General features: G+C 41.5%; 2 protein-coding genes across 2 annotated transcripts in view; one reads left to right on the forward strand and one right to left on the reverse strand.

Moving 5' to 3' along the window:
- Positions 1-824: 824 nt before the first annotated feature.
- On the reverse strand, positions 825-10,865 carry LOC138622791 (immunoglobulin superfamily member 22-like). The gene is given in 21 exon segments (XM_069701844.1): positions 825-1,076; positions 1,185-1,366; positions 1,485-1,536; positions 1,743-2,373; positions 2,437-2,515; positions 2,686-2,896; positions 3,185-3,326; positions 4,856-4,980; positions 5,097-5,381; positions 6,116-6,278; positions 6,546-6,658; positions 6,864-7,026; positions 7,139-7,252; positions 7,495-7,559; positions 7,562-7,653; positions 7,962-7,997; positions 8,149-8,258; positions 9,307-9,348; positions 9,351-9,445; positions 10,204-10,335; positions 10,859-10,865. Coding segments are annotated over 21 exon segments (2,898 nt in total). The 3' UTR covers positions 825-1,017.
- A 10,912-nt stretch (positions 10,866-21,777) lies between these two features.
- The window catches only part of b4galnt4a (beta-1,4-N-acetyl-galactosaminyl transferase 4a), a 127,519-nt gene continuing 125,826 nt past the window's right edge, over positions 21,778-23,470 (forward strand). Inside the window, exon 1 of the mRNA XM_069701857.1 lies at positions 21,778-23,384. Coding sequence (XP_069557958.1) covers positions 23,243-23,384 — 142 coding nt within the window. The 5' untranslated portion in view covers positions 21,778-23,242. The remainder of the gene's footprint in view (positions 23,385-23,470) is intronic.

A 23,470-nucleotide genomic window follows, 5' to 3' on the forward strand; every position in this document is an offset into this window, starting at 1 on the left:
TGCAGCAGGTTAGCAATCCTAGATATATAAACAAGACAAACAATGAAGTTCTTGTTAATGGCCGAATACTTGATGTGACCGGTTGATCGCCTGACCTCAAACCAGTTGAACACGTGTGTCGCTTGCTGAGATCAGACTGACGGAAGAAAAAAACAAGAAGTGAAAATGTGCGCAGTGCAGGCCTCAGTTGCGAAGTGTCATCGATGTCTATGAATATCCGCTGTCTCCGGTTTCAAAACATTTGCAACTAAATACTAAACATGCTTTAAGTTTGTTGTAACTTGTCAAATTACTTCCTGGTACATCAATGTTTCATTATATAACTAATACAGTGATGGATTACAGAGAAAACACTTTTTACAGCAGTTGGGGGGCAATTTCTGTTTTTGTTAGAGATCCTTTTTGAGGCCATGGTGCATTTTTTTTTAAATCATCTACAGTGAAATGCACCAGGCAGCAGGCTGATATCCCATAATGGCATTAGGCCGGATTCAAACACAGCACAGACTCACAAAGTAAAGCACAGGGGCCAGTGAGATTTAGATTTTGACTTCTTGCATAATCATCAGAAAACCATGCTCTAGACTATCTGCTGTGATGAGGTGGTGCATTGTTATAGTAAAGGATTTTTGCTTTGAATCTTATGTAGACACACACTCAGCAAGTCTTGTCAAGCAAGTTAATTGGGAAGAACTGGAAACCCAGGAGAGAGAAAAAAAAGAGATTTAGATATTTCTATAGAGAGAAAAGCATTTGTGATTTAGAGTGAAAGGACAATCTCTCCAGCTGACTAGTGAGTAATAATCCCCAAACATTAATGTGCTAGAGTCTGACCTCTGGTGTTCATTTGATGTACTATCAGAGCAAAGCGTGTAGGCAAGGATGAAGGGTGAAAAACAGCATTTTCAACAAATAGAGATCAATCCCAAAAAAGAGAAATTAAAGTAAATCAAGAATCTGAGACCCTGGGAAAAATGAATAGTCACAGTCATTGAAGCATAAGATGAAGTGCATTTCTCATGGTATCAGACTCACAAAATTGGTCAGACTCGCCAACAGACTCTTGTCATTCTTGTCTGGAAGTCATGACATAATAAAGGGATTAAGAATGAGTAAAGTACAGCACAACAAACAGTAATCTTAATTGATATATTTTTCTGCTCCCTTTCTCTGTTAAAACCTACCACATGTCACCAGGTTGGAGGAACACTTGGCCATCCCCAGAGGGTTTTCCAGCACCGGTGTGTATTCTCCGCGGTCTTTGGCTCCACATGCGGGGATGACCAGGGTGCCCACGCCGTTGGCTGTGCTGTGCCAAAACCGAGGGGGAGTCTGAGATCTCCGATGCCCCTTTATACCAGCAGGCCTACACAGGGGAAATAATTGTACTTTTAGGGGATCAACTTAGGAAGTTACCATAATTGTTTCAATCAATACTGCACAGATATTTCAGGCACTGATATCAGTAGCCATGTCTTTTATACCTGTGGTGTCGGCAGTCCTTGGTAAGCACAGCTCGTGGTGCAGTCGTGTCCTCTGCGAACAGCACGATCCTTCAGAGGCAGCAGGAAAGTAGGCTTCACCTGATGAGGTGGTGAGACATATTCCTTCAACCGAAGACTGCTGAGGCACTCTTGGAAAAAAATAAATACAAAAGACATAAATACAAGAAAGTAAGCACTCATTTGATATCAATGATCAATGATATCAAAGATCGTGAAATCAAATGTCTCCCCTCTCACTTTTCTCATTAGCAATAATGAGAGGCTGCTTTGAGTCTAAAGGATCACTGTCACCAATAGAGTTCTGTGCGATGACCCTGAAGTAGTACTTCCTCCCTGGCAGAAGTCCAGGGACGGTATACTTGCTGCTGAAGACGCACTCGGCCACAGTGAACCAGTAGGCGGTGCTTGTGTCTCGTTTGAGGTTGACATAATGAGCTCCCAACTCTGGACCCCAAAAATCCTTCTGTTTTACTCTAGAGTAGAGATAGACTAGAGATGATTTTGATGATGTCACCCTTGATGATAATTTGTAGTTTAAATTAAATATCTCACCTATGGGCTCTCCAGTACAAACCTCCTCTGTCTCCAGAGGGTCACTTGTTCCCTCCACATTGACAGCTCTGATGCGATACTGGAACGCTTGGCCCTCCTCCACTTTGTCATCGCTGAAGGCGGTGGAGCTGCTGTCCACCTCTCCGACCCTGCTCCAGGACTTCTTACCTGCAGCACGGCGCTCGATCACAAAGCTGTTCACCTGCTTTCCCCTGTTGTCCGATGGAGCCTTCCCCTTCATCGTGATATACTTTCCTGAGAGCTTGAGTAACTTAACTTTTCCTTGAGGAGGCTTTGGATGGTCAAATTTTTTTATCTGAATGTATGCAAATCTGTATTTAACTTAACTGTCAGATATGTGATGTCACCCACCAATCACATTGAGGTGCAGGTTGGCCACGGCAGTGCCACAGTCACTCTTGAGACGAAGAAGAATTGCGCCACTGTCCTCTTACACAGCTAATAAAGTGAGAAAAAATATTCAGAAATGTGTACCTGCACTTTATGTGTGTGTGTGTGTGTGTGTGTGTGTGTGTGTGTGTGTGTGTGTGTGTGTGTGTGTGTGTGTGTGTATGTTTGTGTGACCTTTGAAAAGATCATTAGAAGATGACATCCTTCTTTGCTCAACCACCTGCTGAGCAGCAGTGAGGTGCCATCTGCAGCCCGCTCCACCTTGGTCCTCTCATCCTCCGTAACCTCCACACCGTCCTTGTACCAGGTGACCTTTGGAGGCGGTTTTCCTTTGAAGGGGATCTTAATGGAGGCTGTGTGGCCTGCCTTTACAGTGACAGGTTGGGCCCGCAACATGTCCACCACAGAGGGATCGATGTCTGGGGAGTCTAGCAGAAAGAGTTCATACACTTGGATGGGCTTCTGTTGATTTTTTTTCAGTTTTCAGAGTGGTTTTAATTAGCTTAAGCTTAAAGGACCTTAAATGAAACCCCCAAATGTAGTTGTTGAAAATGTCTGACTTTGGCTGTTCCTAGTAAGTGCAGCAAACAGGGCCGCAGGCTAAAATCAGGCATAATAAAGTTGCCTGGATTTATGTTTCCCTGGTGTTTCTGTGTGAAAGTGGCAGGAAGTTTGTTCACAATCCACTTACTCAACAATCAAACACACACACTTACCTGCGATGGTGAGCACAGCCTCACTCACTGCTCCTTTTGCTCTGAAGGTGTACTTGCCCTCATGAGACTCAGTCACACCAGAGAAGATCAGTTTGTGGACGGCACCCTGTTTCACCACCTGAACTCCACTAAGCTCTGAAATCTGTCAAATGTAGCGCCAAAGACAAGACATGACACTGACTTTTTTTTTTTTTTTATATATGTCAATCACAAATAAATGATTCAAATCAGAAGTGTGTGTGGGTAAATGACTGGAAGCGGTGATAGATAGCTAGATAGATACTTTATTAATCCCCAAGGGGAAATTCTTTAATTTAAAAGACCTACAGTCATATTAGTGGCTCCGTGAAGCTGCAGTCAGGCACATTTTGTAATTAGCTCCGTATGTTTTCATGCTTATGTTTGCTTATTAACACTAAATTCAAAGTGCCGCTGAGTCTCATGGGAATGTCATTAGTTTTGCAGGCAAGTATTTGACAAAGTAAACCCTAAAGTAATACACCTGCTTATAATAATGAATGAAAAGTTAAAGGATTTAAAAAAAAAAATTCGGAAGTCGTCTTGAGGTGAACATGAGGGTGTAAACCAAATTACATTCCAAATTTCTTCCCAATAGTTTTAAAACTTTCACTCAAAACCACAAATATTCACTAATCAATGTGGTGAAAGAGGAAAATATCAGGGGTCACTAAAGTCATCCGGGTCAGTTTCTGGGCAGCATACATATCCGCATTATCATTGAAATGTTCGAGTCCATCCAATAGTTGATGACACAATTTACAAAAAAACACACACACAAAAAAACTGTTAGGTGTTGTGTTTTCCACTCCTGCCCTGCCTTTTTTTTTTCTCTCTCCCTCATTTCCCATTAAGTGTCAATCAGTTGACTGGGTTCCACCTGTGGGAGCCGGTCATGCTGCTCCATGGGTTGCACCAACTGCAGGCTGGCCAATCAGCAGTGAGAGCCAGGAATAAAAGCAGGAAGCCTCAGGAGTTCGGGAGCTCTTCATTTCTGGTTGTTTCTGTCAATGCTGTGACTGCATGTTAAGGTTTGTGGTGCGAGGTTTCGGACAGTAGGTGAGTCTGGCGTACCCTGCACATTGGCACGCACATGTAGTGGTTTTCTGTGTCTAGAAACACTAGGTTTGTTGGTCGGTGCTCCCTCTGTATTTGTGTTTTGGTCAAGTGACATTTAGAGACGCCAGAGGAGTCATTTTGTTTGTTTCGTTTCAGAGATAGGTAGTCGGGATTAGTTTTGTTGTATTGATTTCAATTGTTTGGCACGACCACACCTTTCCCCTCCTCTCCCACTTTATGTCAGAGTGAATGAAATAAAAATATTGTTTATTGTTAAAATTATGTTTTGAAGTATTGGTTTTTTTGGGGCTGCTTTAGGTTCATTCCTACTAATCCCCTGAGCCAAGTAACAACTATATACAATATATTGTGTTTTGTACTCCAAATTGAATCCAATATTTTTCTAGACATTTCCCTGAAGCAAAAATATCAAACTGTTGATTGTGCTAGGGGAAATGTTATTGGGATTAACCATCTGGGGACCATGACACACACTGCCAACCATACTGCCAAAGGTCAGATACGTTTACATACGTAGGATGCATTTAAAGACTAACAGCTAATAAAACCCTTTTATCTCATATTAACTCTTACCTCCGCTCCATCCTTCACCCACACACCATCCACCTTCTCGTCATTGAGAACAACACCCATCTCTGCAGGGGAGCCTGTAGGACACTGACCATCGGACATACCGCTCTTCACCGAGGCAAAACGCTCTGGATACGCACAAAGAAAAATAACTTGAATAGGGTATTCACAATGAGTCAGTTATGGTCAATTGTTGTACCTCAAACCAGTTGGCTGATACTGAAAAATGTCCAGAAATGATTACCATTGACGGTTAGATTGGCAGATGAGACATATTCGTGCGTGTCATTGTCCTGAGTGCGGACAACAGAGTACTTTCCCTCGTCTTCCAGCCGACAGTCCTCCATGATATCCTCTGCCCTCTTTCCCTTGCGTGTGAAGATGTAGCGACGGCTTGTTGTGATATCGCGGCCATCCTTCAGCCAGTGAACGTGCACATCCTTGGATCTCATCTCGCACTCCAGGCGGGCCTTGCCTCTCTCCTGCGCGCGGACGTTCTTCAAGCGGCTGGTAAAGCTGACGGGAATCCCTGCATCAAAGGAAAACAGACCAGGAACGAAAGGAAGAGTCACTTTAGAGTTAATTCAAGTTTTTGACAAGTTCTATACTATAAGCACATGCATTATGACTCCCATTGGATGTACAATGGGGAAAAAAAAACATGATTAGAATATGAACAGAATTTGTTTGCATCCCCACTTTATAGGTTTGTTCTTTATATTCAGGCCCTACACATACAGCAGACCTTCATCATAGAATTATAGTTAAAAAAAAACAAGAACGAGAGACTACTCATGAATAACTATAATTAACACAACCCCAATTACTATGCTTCTGTTCGTGCAAACCCCAGAGGACAGCCACATGTCCTTGTGAAGATATTTACATGCCCCAGCTTGCACCTTGGGCAAGTAAGCATCTTGTTAGACAGAGCCGTAATAAATGAGCTTGTTGTGAGGAGGGATTTGGTGGGATTACTTTCAACTCAGCACTAGCAGGGAGGATTTATTATGCTACCCATACGTCTTTATTTGGAAGATAGGGAAGATGATGTTGTTTAGCATAGCTATGAAGGAACGAGCCCTCTAATCTCAAGGGAAGGGAGGGGGGGGAAGGCAGTTGCTGTTCATCCGCACTGTCTGAAAGTTTGTTTCCCTAGAAATACTGGCTCCACTAAAACAGCCCTTTTGGGAAATACAAAACAAAAGAAAAGGCAGACATAGAAGATTTTGCAGTAACAACCCAAGAAATACTTGTCCATACAGTCCATGAAAAGCGGCACGGTGGCAGTGAGGTCTCCAATACTGATGGTGTAGTCTCCAGTGTCGTGGATTTTCATATCCTTTATCTTCAAGGTGTAGGTTAGACTATCCTCAGACAGAGACACATCAAACTTTTCATCTCTTTTTACTTCCTTTCCTTTTGCCTGCAAAGACACAAAGCAGACACGTTTGGGAAAACGGCTTCCACATTATGTTTTTCAGTCCTGTACTGATATCTCCCTGGTGTTCATATTTTACACAGATGTTGTCAATATATTCGTGTATTCTTTTTACTGGAGTAACTGAGATTTCTAGACATAGTTTTTTTTTTTATGAGAAAAAAGTCTCCAATCCAATCAGAAGAGATCGGATATGATTGTGTAAAAGTGCAATTAAGTCATTTAATGTGTCTTTTTGAGTCTCATACAAACCTTCTAGATGAGTGGTGCGTCAGTCTTCTTGGAAAGATGGATCTCAAACACAGCAGTCTGTCGCTCCGTCACTTTCTTCGTCTTGAAGTCGGACAAGAATTTAAGTGGTTCATCTGAATAAGAGATACAATAGAAGAAAAAAAAACAATTAGGATTCAGGTAATTTACAATAAATCCTGTAATCACCCCACTGGCCCCAATGACGAGGTAAAGAGAGCGAATAAAAACAGTAAAAGTGACACAGTGTATGTAAATGCAATCACTGACATCTGCATTATGAGCAGTGAGAAGGAGTCCTGAGTCTCATTCTGCACTTGCCTGTGACGTTGAGCCGGGTTGACAGTCTCGTGTCTCCAACATGCAGACTGTAGGTGCCCGTGTCACTGGAGCTCACACTTGAGATACACAGCAAGTGCTGGGTTCCCATCTGTTTCACTTCGTATTTCCCGTGAGAGTACTGGTTCCGCAGCAGCTCTGTGCCCTGAATTGTAAATAAAATGCCTACATGAGGGGAGGACTCGCAAGTGGTTTATGTCATGGAAGCACCCATATACGAGCAAAGTTTGACACCTGAACCGACGGTTCAGTTTTACCAGAAACCACTGCATCTTTGTGTTTGAGTCCTTCAGTTCCAGCACGGTGTCGAAGACGACGTTGGCATCGGCTCTGACAGTGATGTCCTCCAGGGGCTTCAGCACGCGCGCCATCTGGTAAGATATTAAATGCTTAAATACTCATTTGCAGATTTTAAACAAACAACGAAAAATGGCATGACATTGCATCTTCACAGTAGTTGACTTTTGTTGTCACCACCATGCTGAGTAACTGTGTAAACTTTTTTCTTCTCCATCCTGCTCTATTTTCAGCTGTTTTCACACCATATCCCAAACCTTCTCTTTTCTATGTGATCATGCGGCATGTGAACAAGCTCTCTGTATGACAGGCTCACCTCCACTTTCTTCTTCATCTCCTTCAGCTTCTTGAGGATGCCTCTGAAGTCGGTGAAGCCTGCTCTATCCTCTCGTAGTCCTTCTTGTCAGCTCCAGCCAGGATTTCTAACATCTCCTCCTCCGTAGGTGGCTTCTTCTCCTCTCTCTTTCCCACGCTGCTACAGAGGGAAAAAGATGGGAAACAAGTGTGCATGTGTGTTTACATGCAGTTATATAATTGTGTGCTGCGCTTGTGTGCATGTATGACTGATAGCATATGGATATGAGCGATGGTAGCTCAAAAGCATCTTCCTCTGTCCCTGCGGCAACACGGGTACACCGCACATCTCTTTAGATCTCTTCCCGTAGATATTTCTGGATGCATTAAAAAAAAAAAAGAAGATCTGGGGGTGGATCAGAGAGAGCTCCATCACACCTTAACAGGTTCTGGGAGTGTCACGGCTAGTATTAGACAACGAGCTTGTGCTCCTACCGTTTCTTCAGCATCTTTTTGAAGTCCGTCGCTGAATCAAGAAACAAAGAGAGAACAACTTTCACCTGAGGCAATGAAAGAAAAAAAAAAAAAAGAAAGCACGTAAACTGAACTGAAAAGCTCTAAATAACTATCACAAGTAGGAAAGGTTCACACAATATGCAGGCATCCTATAAAAGGGTTCGACTCACTTTCTGTAACAATGAGGGATATGGAGAAGGTGGCTTCTCCGTGCTTGTTGGAGGTGATGCACTTGTAGACAGCTGCATCCTCAAGGCTCAGGTTTTTAATCTGGTGTGGAAGTGATGCATTACAGATTAGATCAAATGAATTAAAATCGCTTGCTTAATCCTCACTGTGAGACTATTTTCAAACTGTCATTACATCGGGGGATCATTTTAAATCCCACTGCAGTACTTACTTGAAGCACTAGGAGGCAGTGCCACGCTAGGAATACCCAGCAAACATTTAGCACTGGAACTTAATAGTCATCCCTCAGCAGAGAAACAGATGGCAAGGGGAGATGCATATGTCAGCACCCACAAGTTAATTGCTTTATAATAGCTATTTAAGCTTCACTTAAGCTCCCCGGCTGGTACAGAGAAAGCGCTAAATCCACTCCAGTGTGGTTATAGATAAAAGGATCAGAGAGAGTTTTTTTTTTTTTTTCTTTCTATCTACTTTTCGTCATGATGCATGGTGTGCTGTCTGAGTTGACAGAACCAAGATGGCAGAGCCCTTCAGCTTAATGATAGGCTGTACCAGAGCCACTGCACTCTGCAAGAGTCTGTTATGGTCACATTAACGTTTCAAAGCGATGCATTTTGACTCTATCTCGGTAAACGCGATTAGATTTGAATGCATTGTGGAATCATTGAGAGAAACACTTTCAGATGCTGGAGTTCAAGTCACAAAGTGAATTTGGCAAAATGAGTGGCATCTGTGTGTACATATGATAAACCTGTCTTAAAATTAACACAGCAATCAATAAAGCAGCCAGAAAAAACACTTGAGTGCATTGAAACATTCAAAGCTACAAACGAATTATAGTGTGACTGAAATAAAACAAACAAAAAAAAAACCCTCCTTGAATAACATATTGGTTTTGCATTAGTCATGGTGCAGTTATATCACACAACACAATGAAAGCAAACAGATTCTGATATACAACAGAAAATGAAGGAGACTTAATAGTTTTGACTCCATTTTAGTATAGTGTCTATAGTGTCATTGTTTTCTTTTGATCACAGGCTCGGTTTTGTTTGCAGATACAAATACTGTCTGTTAGATCCTTTAATGAATGAGGAAAGCTATGATCTGTGTTTAAATAGTGTCAAACCTGAAGCACATGCTGATTGTTGATGTTGTCATAGAAACACTTGTCATCGTGTCAGACAGTGGGCATCCACTATCTCGTTCCCAACTAACACTGGGCTGTGGATTCCCAGTCACCTTTGCCCTGAATACTGCATTCTCACCTATGAATGACAAGAAGACAAATCAGGTCAATGTTTATTATTTGTTTGAGAATACTTAGCTTTAAGAAACTTTTGTCTTTTTTTCCTCATTGTAAATTATTTTTTAACAAACACAACATCAAATCATACTGGAGCACCGGGAATGAATGTTTAATGTACTTCAGATCAATCCTCTCTCTCTCTCTCGCGTCTTCCTGTTTTCCTTTTGAGAACCAGTGAGTTTAAGATCATCCCATGAATGCTAATGTTATGGTTATTCTGCAGTGTTCTGCATACTGTGACAGGCTATCTTTGAGTCTCTTAATCTATAATTCACAGGTAGAGCCAGGGTGAATCAGGTTCAAACACCTACAGTTTATGCAGAGCAGGCACTGGTATTCATCAGAAGTAGCGCAGACTTTCTTCCGTGGAAGTGACGAGCACCACAAGAACTCTATCACAATATCTCTGTGCTTTGTGAGGTCTTTGTCAGGACTTTCATCAGAGAGGTTTTGCAGTAACTTCACCCGGTGAGAAAACACACTTAAGTTTACACATTGCAGAAAACTTTTGTTTCCCAGTGGAGTTCAGTTTGCGTCATCCAGAGTTTCTAGGCGAACTATGGGCAAGAATCTAAAATTAGCTTGCACATAGTTCTCCTATGGTCTCAAGAGTTCACAGTTGTTTGCAATTCAATGTGAACAGAGATATTGCAGGACGCAAAGGGCATTTCATGAAATTTCAAGGTGCTGTGAAATGAAAGGAGCGGTTCACCTCACCCTCTTGGGCAGTGATCGGGCGTAGCTTCTCCTCGAAATCTGGAGCAGACTCTCCTGGGATTTTTGGGGATTTCTGTACCTGGCTGAAGGACTCCACCACAGCGGAGGTCTGATGCTGAACCCCGAAGTGCTCTGATGGAGAGTAAGGTACAGCCACTGTGACAACATCAGAATCATGTGCAAACATGTCAGCAATGTTACAATGCTACAGCCGCCTAACAGACAAATAAAATGTTGTTTAATTTATTTTATTGCACCGTAATACTGATTGATGTAGTTAATTAGGGCCCGAGCACCGATGGTGCGAAAGCCCTGTTGTTCTTCGAAGAATTATTACTCTGCCTTATTATTATTCTCTGTAAACAACTTCATTTTTGGAGGCTTTATCATATTCAAAAACTCATGAAAGATGGCGCGTCTCTTAACATGTTTGGAATTAAAATTTATCAAAAGAAATTGTTTTCGTCGATCGGTGTGCCCGTGGCGTGACGGCCAAAAAGTGACCCAAAAGTCATACTATAGCATGTCGTCCAAAATGTGATAAAAAAAAAAGGTCATACTATAGCATGTTGTCCTGAATTCATGCCCTGTTTCATAGGTTACAATGCAAAGAATGAAATAAGAGGAGAAGGTCATCTTAATGGATGGTTCCTACCTTCCATGGTCCTGGACGAGCCCTGGGCTACTTTTTTTTTAAAACGTGCAACATCTTTTAGTCGGGATATATTGCCTTCAGTAGATAAGTGGAACCAGATGGGGGGGGGGGGGGGCAATGATAACCGATTCACACAGCAGCTGATATCCTATTGTGTGTTCTGATAGCAAAAGAGGATGCTCAGATTAGACTTGGGCTTGTGTTTGTGTACTTGTGTTTTCTTGGGTGTTTGCGTACACGTACAGAACACACGTCTTCATACTGTGGTAATTGGGTCTGTGTTTCCAGAGGTACGCACCATGAGATGATTGAAACTCACCTCCCTCCACTCCTCCCCTGACCTTTCCTCGCTCTATCATCCCCCTTTTAACAGCGACTACAATGGTCCTTTGCCAGACTCACACAAAGATCCAATTAAAAAGGTAATCCACACACCTGCTGTGTGAGATAAAGCATGGCGTTTGTACCACTGATGAACTGTGCTCTTCGTCTTGTACTTTGAATTTGGATTTCTCCCTCATGACCAGTCCACATTTCTTTCCCTCTGCATGTGTGTAAGCTGTGTATGTGTGTGTAAGTGCATCTCTGCCTGGAAATAATGTACACATACTGCTGGTAGCTGAAGGAAAAAATGTTAAATGTGTCAAAAGTAAAGCTAAGTCTGTCCTTCTAGTTAAACCAGGCCACTAAATGTATCTACGACTCAAATGAAATTTCTTTTAGGAAACATAAACCTCAGTGTGTTAGGCCATATATATCTCTGAGCCAAAATAAAAAAATACAAACCGTTTTCTCAGCCTGGTTTTTAACGTGTAAATTTGACTGTACAATACAAAGTAATGAACAGTTAAAACTGCAAGCAGTGATGTACGGGCCCTCGCACTCCCGCGCGCCGCCTCCCCGAAGCCGTCTCCCCGGCGTGCAGCGCGCGAGGGGCCGCGCATCCCCGCTTACAGGTGCTATTTTTGTCTCGTTTCCTGTCTCCAGCCGTTCGGCCACGCCCACTCGCAAAACACATCAGGTGTATTGTCTCACCAAGCTGGATGTATGTGACACTTTGACCTTGACTTTTTCGCATTGGCGACGCCCATTGACAAAGTCGAAGGAATGTCTCAATATATCATCAACTACATGTTCAGGTTATTGTGACCCGACTTTACGTTCATGTGATCAACCAGCTCGACGTAGAATGTGAAAGTAGGAAAAGTGTCATTTCCAGTGGCCAACAGGGGGCGCTATGACTATGAGCGAATATTACCACACGGGGGTCTTCGGGCAGGGCTGTCATAAAGTAACGAAAAGTAACGAAAGGTAACTAGTAACGCAAAATAACGCAAAGTAACGAGTAACGAAAGGTAACGTGACGACGGCGCTCAGAAGTTCCTGCGTTTAAAAAAAAAATAAAAAAATGAAGCTCGGACGTTTCCTTGTGTTACCTGTGCAGGTGTATTTTAAAGCTGAATATCACGTTTTATATTTGTACACTGAGCTCGTCACACTCCTGGTTTTATACACCTTAGTTTGAACTGTGACCTCTGGTGCTGACTCGTCGATGACTGTCCATTTAACCCATAATCCACCTGAAAATCTACCTGCAGCATTACAGGAAGGATTTTAACTGACTTCCTGTGTTCCTTTACATCCTGTGCTCTTAATTTGGAAAAACAATGTTTGTACCTGATTTGCCCCTTTTATTGTTTCATTAATGCTGCAGTTGTGTAAATATATTTCTGTAACACACTAATCCCTTGGAAAATGGAGGACAAACTGTTTTCTATCTGATTTTATCTGTTTGCTGAGGAAACATCTATTACTACTTAAAGTACTTTTTTTTTATACGACATACTAAAGTCTTAAGTGTTTTATATTTTTTTGACTGAAAAAAAAAAGTCATACTATAGTAGGTGAAGGGTGAAAAAATAAATAATCAGAATTATTTATGTGCCTCCTGCAATAAAAACGCAGCATGTTTCTGTTAGAGAGTTCATTAATTATGTAAGCTTTGATACCCACAATAGGAAGTTGTTTTTAAGCAGCCACAGCAAACTCTTTGATGGTATAACTCTACAGTCTAAACGAGTAGCAAGTGACTGGAAGCTATAGAAGTGCTGAACAGGTTGCTGTCTCACTGCAAGTAGAACACAAGAACATCTCTTTTCTCTGCCTACTTCCCTGCCTCTTTGTTCAGTGTCCTTGATCTCACTCACACTCACAGCACGAAGCATGGCAAATTGCAAAAGGACTTCTTTTTTTTCTTTTTTTTTCTTACTTCCCCCTTGGCTCTATTATTTCAGAAAAACCAAGACACACAGTCAACCAAACTTACTTGTTACAGCAAAGTCTTTTACTTTTTCACAGATTCTGTCTCCGCCTCAGGTTTCTGGTTCAACTGCTCCCAGCCCAAATGTCTCCTCTTGTGATCAAGCTCGCTGCTCTCCTCTCAGTGCAATCCTGGCAGTTTGGTCTCCGCTGCTTTCTGGGTTGTTTTTTGGTGGATGAGCCACGATGGGGCACTCAGCTTGAACACTTGCTGTGTCCTGTCTCAGCACAAATAAGGCTCTGATCTGTTCTGGGTCTGCTGGGCCACGCTCTCCTGAGTTGGACCGATACATCATGCAAATATTTCCCGCAGGTCATTGTGTTTGAGGGTCCACTGTAGGACATCTCAGTGAAGTATTTTAGAACATCAATGTTCGCCAAAGAGCATGTGCTGATGGAAAATTTCTAGCAGCCTCTGCAGCACATTTTCCTTTCTGCCTCAGTGTCATAGGTCTCAGTGGATCATTAAAAATGCAACAATGTGGATGTTCATTCGACAATAATACATAAATTATCATTCTCTGTTGGTCTGGTACCTTGCGTGTTCTTGTCTCTTCAGTGCCCTTCAGGATGTGCAAGATTTACACCATCTGTTCCGAGCTTGTCCAGCACTAAACTCATGATGAACTACTGAAGTAAACTATTTGTTATCATTAACAGACAAACTAAAACTAAATTAACTAATATTAAGGGCATGTATCCTGAGATTATAAAAAAAAAGAAGCTTAAATATAGCTCCACCAGTTTATAAAAGTCAATTAAAACAAAACGATGAACATTTCAGGAAGCAGTGGGAGTCTTAAGGGCCAAACGGGGACGAGGACATTCCAATGTCCAACTCAATTCCAATGTCCAATGTTTTTTGTGTAAACGTTTAGTTCGGTGAGAATTTACAGGAGGCTACGTCAGAAAGCTAACTTAACCAGGTGGCCTTTACTGTTTTGTGGAAGGTGCACACGGTAGACATTGTGAAAGTAGGGGTCCAACAATATCTTTAAAAGCCTTATGTTGATTTTGCTGGGCGTTTCAAGCAGCTAACGTCGCCATGACAGCGATATCAACGACAAAATCCAATTTCAAGTAATATTTTTTTGATCCATTTAGCCAGCTGCAACATTCTGTTAGCTTAAGGTAAACTTTAAAATGTATTTAAAAAAAAAACAACTGAGAACTGTGAATTCTGTCACTTCCAATAAAACTGCATTAAGATGACATCTTTTCAAGATAATACAGACTTGACAAATTGTGAAATAACTGTATAAGTACAGTGTAACATCACCTTTAAATGGCTGCGATCAATATTTTTGCATTACCATTGTATGGAAGGACAAGGTGTCTCTGGTGGTGAGGAAACTACAGCGATTTATTTAAGCAAGCCCACATCTGTCCTCCAAATAAGTAAATAAAAGGTTTTGGCTCTGATATGCACTGTGTATATGTGATAAGATGATAATTCATAAGATGAATGACTTTAATTTGAACCCACAACACGGTCCATCGGGTTGAAGGGGATGGGGATTACAATATATCTTTGTTTGTTTGCCTGGCAAGAAGTGTATTCTCAAGATGAGCTCATAAAAGAGAAAGGAATTGTTCGCATTTGCAGATATAGCTAATCATATCATACTTTAGGAAGGACCCAAGCAATTACTCAAACCCATGCTGGGGCACCTGGCCCCTTAACACATGCCTGCCAAGAACATTGCTAAAATAACTAAGGCCTTTTATTTTATCCAGGCCTCTTTTAGTGATGAAAATGAAAGTTTCTACTTTCTCCACACACTGATTGCTTTAAAAGATGTTTCTGTTTTAATGTATTCATATCTGAACTGGAGAGACAGCAGATGCTTTGTGAAACAATGTTTTATTTTACAGGATTAGAAATCATCACTTTAGATTTGTCTTATCCAGACAACTTTGTGTTTATAACTCTCTCATGATGTTTTTTTTTAGAATCCACAGCCACCTCAAAAGTAATCATTGCTCGACATGAACACTCCTGTGGGAATACGCTGTTGAGCTGAGAGTTTTGGAGATGTTTTTGAGAAACCTTTTTAAATATGTTCTGTGTTTTGTTTTTTTCATTTGGTAACACTTTTGATGAAAGTAGACAAACTCAAGAATAGTTCCAAAGGACAAGGGGAAAACAAACCAGGACATAATTGTCAATTAAGAGAACTAAAAATGAACTCTGACATGAGAATGCTATTTTCTGCATACAGGCCTGTAGGTTACTTTTGTGATCATATTTATGAGTAATCATTGTTAATGAATTCTGAATAGCACAGAGGCAATGTTAACATTTGTGCCTTATTAGGTTAATCTGAGATGACATGTAATTACAGTGCATTGTTTGGTAAAGTGTTGCACTCTTGTCTTTTCTGACAAGAAATGCATTATTACTTCATGATGTACCTCATAATGTGTTATTATTTGTGCGTCGCCCTGGAGTAAAGCTGAGAATACAGCACTATCATCCTAACAAAGTGTGAAGTAGCTCATGAGTTTTAGCAGTGAATTCAGTTTTATTCATTAATGATATGAGCCGATTGTAGAATACTTATATAAATATCATATTTGAACTTATTATTTAATACATTGTCATTTCAGATCCAACTGTCATATGTATGCTAGCCTACTAACTAGGCCTGTCACAATTATTACATAATCCCGATTGCAGTTGTTTGAGCTGACAGGAATCATTTTGCATAATCATCAGAATCATTAATATTAATGTGTATGAAACACTAGTTAGATGAAACTAACGGAAATGTCACATTTTCGTCCTTATTTCCATATCGCTTTCCCCTGTTTTAGGTTTGAATGATGCTTCTTTAATAATGTCATCTTGTTGCACCACTTCTCTCTGCAACAGTTCAATATCACGTCAGTGGAAAATTAGCGCCACCAACTGTTTAACTAGAGGTGCTTCACGTCTTATATTCAACCGACTGCATTTCGATGACCAACTTACGTTGACATCATGGATTTAGTTGCTAAGCCAAACACCACAGCCAACAAATGGCTCTTCCTCTTCATAAGGTGTATTGTTAACCTATGATTAAACTTATACTATGTTAGTGGCATAAAATGAACAGAAAAAGACAATTAAATTGTTAATCACACATTATTTGCATGACAACTAATCATCATCTAAAATGTCATACGTATAACTGATAAACTGATATGGTACATTTTGTCTCGCTGTTGCCCCATCATTCATGAACGTTCATGTTGACTTTGTCTTTGCTCTTCTCAACTTCATTTGGTACAATTCCAGGTTTTCTACTGCGAGGCTTGACGTTGGCTGCTCTGTTGGATCAATCCCAATCCCACTCTTTGTGACTGTGAGGAGAAAGAAAGCTAATTCAAACAGCCATTTACAGTATCTGTTGATGAAATGTTCTGGTGATCACTTTTATGCTCTGACACAATGTCAGAATTGTAATTTAGGAAATATTCCTTGTTTAATGGGCATGAAACAAGCTCACCATTGGAGCTGGGTATTACAAGATTGTTTTAATACAAGCCTGGACTACTTGTTTTGGGATATGCTCTTCGAGGTGACAGCAGAGAGCATTTATGTGAAATTGTTTGCTTTGAGTAAGAGAGAGAGGGAGATGTAGAGAAAGAAGAAGAGATAGACACAGAGAGACCCGTTGGCATTACTTCCCTCTAATCCTCTTTGCGCTACACCTGGCCAGCATAGTAATGATGGAGAAATGACCTAGATTTTTTTTCTAAGCACATTCATACTCTCAGCACAAAACAGAATGAATGAGTTGGTTGATATTTATTTTGTGTGACTGCTGTTTTTTTTTTCTGTCAGCACTGAATTTGAGAAAGCTAGCAAGCAGCTAGTTCCCTCTTAATGAAAGACTGAGACCGAGGTAGTCACTTTGGTTTCAGTTGTTTGAGCTTCTTTAGTGGCTACTTGATGAATACAATCTCTGCTTTGACAAAGAGGCTAGTGTGTTGTCAACACAAACCATGTCTTTTGATATTGCATGCATCATTGGGGTAGTATCTTCAGAACAAACTAAGAAAAGAGAAGAATTCACAATTTAACATGTTTACAGCTAATACAACAGTGACATCAGAGCTATTTTTACTGTTTCTGTTTTAGACTTGTTCACATGGGGATGTGTAGCTTACTCAATAATTCACTATGGCAACAACACTGCTAATGAAAGATTTCTGGAAAGACAAATCCAGTAGTTTCACATATGCTGTAAAGGTTAAGGTGACTAATGAGTGTGTGTGTGGGGCTACTACTTTAATTTTTTGCAGTCAGCGAAAACTGTTTAATATGGCAACAGCTGTAGCTATGAGATGGTAAACGCTCCTTTAGAGCTACACATGTCTGGAGACAACTAATTTTCAAATCTGTCTGACAGCTGATGAGTGCAATGTGCCCGTCTTGGTTTGAAAGGGCTGGGCATGAGGGTAGAAATGATAAAGTTAAACTCTCGAATTGATTCAACTTTTTCACCATCTCTACCATTACATTTTACTGTAAGGTTTTTGTGCACTTGCTGTTGCTGAATATTAAATATGGACCACTGTACCAAGCTGATACTGATACATAAATATGAAGAAAATTAATTTTACAATTTCTTCCCTTTCCAGAATCATCTCTCCCGTCATCCATGCTCCCCTAAATGTATCCTTTTTTCGTCTTCTCCTCATTTCTTCTCATCCTTTCTCTTGACCTTTCCCCATCTCTTGTCTCATCCTTACTCATCTGTAAACACGGAGGAATGTTGTTTCCCCCAGGAGTAAATTTAATAGGACACAACGGAGCAGAAAGAAATGCCACTCTGCACCTGTTTTTTTTTCCCCCCCGGTGGGGGATACGGCCAGAACTGATCTGGAGGGATGCAGGAGGCAAAACCTCTTAATCCCTGTGACATTTTAGCTCAGACCTCTCATCAAAGCCTGTGGGCTGCTGTGCTGCCCAGGAAAAAGGAGAGTGAGGAGGAGTGTTAGACTGAAGGAGATGAAGGCTGAAGGACAGACAGAGATGGGCAGAGATACACAAAGACAGACAAGCAGATGTTGGATGAGTATAAGGAGGGGACATTTAAAAAAATTACCATTTTAAGATGGCAGCAGCCTTGATGAAGAGACCAGTTTGTCCTCGCTTGCTTGTCTGCATCAAATCTTCTCTGTTTGAAATGCAAACATCTTCATAGTCTTGAGATGATGTGCTGTGCATTATGAGTCCCTGAGTATACCTTCCCCCTTGGCTGTGCAGCTCAATGGTATCATAACTGCAGTGCCACATGTCGACACCTGTCACGGCCAACTGGGCATTCACCCCTCCCTGTGGGCACGGTCTCTGTAATTCCCAACGAAACAGCAGCTCGTCTGCTTCTATCAATTCCCACCTGGAGCACCCTGCCTGTCCATATCTTTTCACTGTACACCACCTTCTCATCGTCCAAGATTCATCCGGGCGTGGAGATCCCTGGAGGGTTGGCCTGGTTGCCAAATGTTTCTGTAGTATTTAAAGAGTGAGAGGAGATGCAGAGAGTGGAAACAACATTAGTTAAATTCGTTGAGATGAGTTTAAAAATCAGCTGGATGTGAAAGGGTTTCCGATAACAACACCTTTCTTTGAGCCAATTTACAACGTCTCCTTGTGCTGCTCAAATGTGATGTGTGAAACTTTTTAATGTGACTTCAAAGTGTGCCGCTCCCTCGCTGTGAATTGGACGCTTGCCTGCCCATAGATAAAACAGAAATAACAGAGGAACAAACAAACAGGATATCAGGTACACTGACTGAGGAGAGAAGCGGCTTGTTTCTGTCTTCAGTCTGACAAAACAGCATGAAAAGGAATAGAATCAGGACCTCAAAAGGACCATGATAATGTCCTGCAGCCAAGAAAGAAAGAAAAAAAGAAAACAGTACATGAAACTATTTGATTACACACTTTGGATGACTTTCAAACCCAGTAGTTATGATGAAATACCTTCAGTTTTCCCTGCAACAGCCCAAGCAAGGTGAATGCTGTGAAGTTTTTGTTTCAGCGTTAAATGATGTCTGGCTGAGGTCATTCACTAAGTACTCATTTCAATACAGAACAGATGAATACCTAAGCATTTCATTTACGCTCGGTGTTTGCCATGAAGATTACATTATTAATCCATGGAGACTGAGGATTATGGTTTGTCGGGCAACTGATTGAGAAGGCACAGCTGGGACAAACTAAATTGAGGTCATATTCTTACAGGCCAGGTGTCATGTCTTTTGATCCATCATCTCGATTCATAATGCCATCAGTAGCGTACCATCGCTGCAGCTGGATGACATGTATCCAACAGGGGATAAAACCACGTATTTAATGGGTTTTGTCAACCGAAAATAAAAGATACATTAAAAGGACGACTTGTTCTTTAGAGGTTTATATGAAAGGCTCCTTTTATTTCCTTCACACATTTTATTTTTCCTGCAGTCTGCTGATTAGACATATTCTTTGGGCTGTGTCGGTGTGAACAGATTGGGCATGACTGACATCTCCCTCAAACCCTTCTCTGATGACACCTGTCAGAGCAGGACAGGTAATAACGTCATTATTCTCTATGTTCCGATGCCCCACGATACATACAGTGTACGAGATACTAATCATTATAGGAATGCGTTTTTTTTTCCGTTAGCCAATATATTTAACTATTTTGTAACTACAGAATCTTAAACTTCAAAGCAAAATGTTTTCTAAAAGTTTGAAATCAGTCTGCTGATTAGAAATATTCTTTGGGGCTGTGTCGGTGTGAACAGATTGGGCATGACTGACATCTCCCTCAAACCCTTCTTTGATGACACCTGTCAGAGCAGGACAGGTAATAACGTCATTATTCTCTATATTCCAATGCCCCACGATACATACAGTGTACGAGATACTAATCATTACAGGAATTTTTTTTTTTTTTTTTCAGTTAGCCAATATATTTAACTATTTTGTGACTACAGAATCTTAAACTTCAAAGCAAACTGTTTTCTAAAAGTTTCATTGTATCACCTCCATCTAAATAAGTTGTCATTTTTTCCCAGCTATGAGAAGATTTGTCATTTTTTTTAAATTAATTACATCGTGTGCAAATAGTATACATTACCACACTCACAAATCCAGGTTGTATGAGTATGAATACTTTGTTTTGAATATACTTCTTTTTTTTTTACTTGTGAGCAGCACACTATATGTTCTAAACCTGTACAAGATCAGTTGATTTTTTTTTTACCTTTGTGTTGGATGACATCATAATTCCCACCATACCACTCTGCCCAACATTAACAGAGGTCTAATTAACCAGAATGATAAAAACATCATTACTTGTGCAGAGCTATTAATCAATTTGAAAGTTTCTTTCACACAAAAAACAAACAAACAAAAAGTAAACAAAAACAAACAACAATTTAGCAGCAGACAGTGGGACACTTTTATGGAACAGAGCCTTTAATAAATCTGAAATCTTTTGACCCCCCCAAAAAACAACAACACACAAACGAAAAATCAAAACAAACAAAATCTTTAAATAGGATTTTTATTAGCCGACACTGGGACACTTTGATGTACCAGAGACATTTATAAGGTCTGTTGTAACTAATTTGTAGCTAGAATATGAAAGTAAAAACACAAATCTTTTCACTCTAGAAAGAGCTCAAAAGTAATTTTGTGGATGTTGAGATGGAATATAACCTCATTATTTGTCTGCATGTGTTTGGTCTCCTAAGTAACCTTGTTTCAGCAGTAAAATTTGTAAAGACTGTTGCCTCACTTAATGTAGTCGTTGCTCTTTTATCTGCGACCAGAGGGTGGCAGTCAAGCGTGCCTTCTGAGTGCTCTGCAGGGTGTCACCACACAGCTCAAACACAAAGGCTGCATTTTAGCCTACCTGATTTTGTAAAGTAATGTGTGGGCAGGTGCTAAATTAGGAAATTAGATTTCCCCCTCCAAATTAAATTAATAAAAATAATCAATAATTTTGTCACCTCTATAGCTGACACTAACTTGTAAATAGACTGGCAAATCACTCCGTTTTGATTTTGGAATCGATTTAAAAAAAAAAAATTTTTTTACAAACAAACGTTTGACAAAACAAATCTGATTTCACAGGGGATCCAGTCCAACTGAATGAATAAGAATGAGTGTTCCTGAGAGAAATTCATACATACATTTAAAAAAAAAAAAAAAAAAAAAAAAAGCTGCTGTGTCTCAACAATGATTCCCATGTACTGTTTTTAAAACGACTAAGTCATCATTCCATTTAATTTAATGTCAGCAGTTTCATTTCTCGAGGTATTCCTTTGTCATTCACGAAAAGCAACTAATCATTGCTCACCTAATCGCCACGGGGCCTTAAAAATCTGGTGGAAATGGTTAGAATTGGAGAGCTGAACAAGTTTTCAGGCTGTGCGCTCCGCTTATTGGATGGTGGATCGCACTGGTAGCCTACCAAGCGACGGTGAGGGCAAACGTAGTCATCCCGCCTCCTCTGACCCCTTTCCGGGGCTCTAATTGGACGCCACGCTTGTCAATCGCCCCACCTCTCAGGTTAGGTTGCTCCGCACCGTTAAGATGCTCAATTGATGGGCGTACTGAGCTGCGCTTTGAAGGGAGAGATACCCTTACGTGTTTCATTGTAGCAAAACAAAAACCATGTCATCTCCTGATTGTATCGCAGCTTGTTGCTGTTTTTTTTTTTCCTCCGCGCGAGCCCTCCTGAGCTCAGCTGTTTTTGGTTTTCTTCCTGCGCTCGTTTGACAAGCGGGTTTTGACGATGCCATTGCGGCGTTTTAGTGGGGGAAAAAAGCTCATGACAGAATAACAACACAAGGCAGTGCATCGCTGCTAGCATCATATCAGTGTTTATTAGTTTAATCCGGATTGAGGTTGTTTGCTTGCGATCTTTCTCGCGCGCGCCGTGGACTCGGACCGCGCGGGTACTTTTTTTTTTTTTTGGGGGGGGGAGAATTGGGTGGAAAAATGCACCTGCTGTGAAGACTAGCGGACCGACCGGGAGCACATGGGGCATCCGTTCCCCGGACTGTCACAGCTGAGTAGCCCGCCTTGGTACGCCGCCATGGAGCGTTCACAGTTTTTTTTTAACCTGCGTCGTTTAGTATCTGCTCGTTGCTGGGGCTTCAAACCCACCCGAGTCTGAGGATGACAGCTGATCGCCCCTCCTCTCCCAGGACTTCAATAAAAACGCGCTCCATCTGAATCCGCCGCCGTCGACTGGAAGCCAGAGTCTCCGTTTCAGCTGTTTAACAATAAGATGGAGCGCAGAGGGCTGTGACATTTGGCCGATTGCCACCCTAACCTTTCCCTGGTCACGTTGCCTTTGCAAATTCCGTCAAAGGTTTCATTAGCCTATTTTCTCTGACCGGCCCCTTCATTTGGTTTCTGCTCATTTGGAAATATTAAATGACCCATCTGTAGAAATGCTACATCCGATTGCCTCTCCACATGGAAACTAAATTTCACTTCTTGCTCTTTGTACACGCTAAACCCCGTGGCCGGGGATGATCCTTGAGTAGCCGATAAAATAATCAACGTCGCGGTGTCAGCGAGGGTTTGAGCTGCAGGGGATTTGTCTAGATTATCGCCCGGACTGCTATTTTGTTCCCTCGGTCACACTCTTAACAGAACTTAGCGGTATTTGCTCTGCAGCCTTTTCCCCGCTTTCCCAGCCGCCTGCAAACTCCCAACCGGGAAGCCTGTTTACAAGCCACGCTATTCATAAGGGAACTGGAGAAACCGGGTTGCATTCATAAGCAATGACTGCCACCGAGGTGCTTGGACCCAGATCTGAGGATACGACGAGTTTGGCGCTGCCGTCACCCCGTGGATCTGGGGGAAGGAGACGCGCTCTCAGGCTGTAGTTAACACTCCCTGTTTTACACGCAGGCTTGCCCGGGAATGCCGTCGCTGTGACTCTTCGCTGGGAAGAAGTAGTCCGTCAGTAGAGCAAAGCGAACAAACGCAACCCAGCAGCGACCGCTTATCCCGACCCGTTTTGACTATCTACCGGGCGGCTACCGGAGGATGTTTCAGCAAGGATGCTGCGCTTCCCCGTGAAGAAGATCCGGAAGCAGTTCAAGCTCCTGCTGCTGCTGGTCCTGCTCACCTCCGCCGTGTGGTTCACCTACCTGCACATCAACCAGGGCAAGACCATCAAACTGCACTTCAACTACGGAAAAGGTAGATTTCCCTCCCAGACACATCGTGTATTCATCGCGAGTTGCTATCACACTTTAAAGTTTTCTATAGGAGTCTTGTCTTTTACC

Source organism: Brachyistius frenatus, unplaced genomic scaffold (genome assembly GCF_029030835.1).
Source record: "Brachyistius frenatus isolate BFR_SWC_R1_liver_20210118 unplaced genomic scaffold, ASM2903083v1 Contig_39, whole genome shotgun sequence".
Lineage (NCBI taxonomy): Eukaryota > Metazoa > Chordata > Actinopteri > Embiotocidae > Brachyistius > Brachyistius frenatus.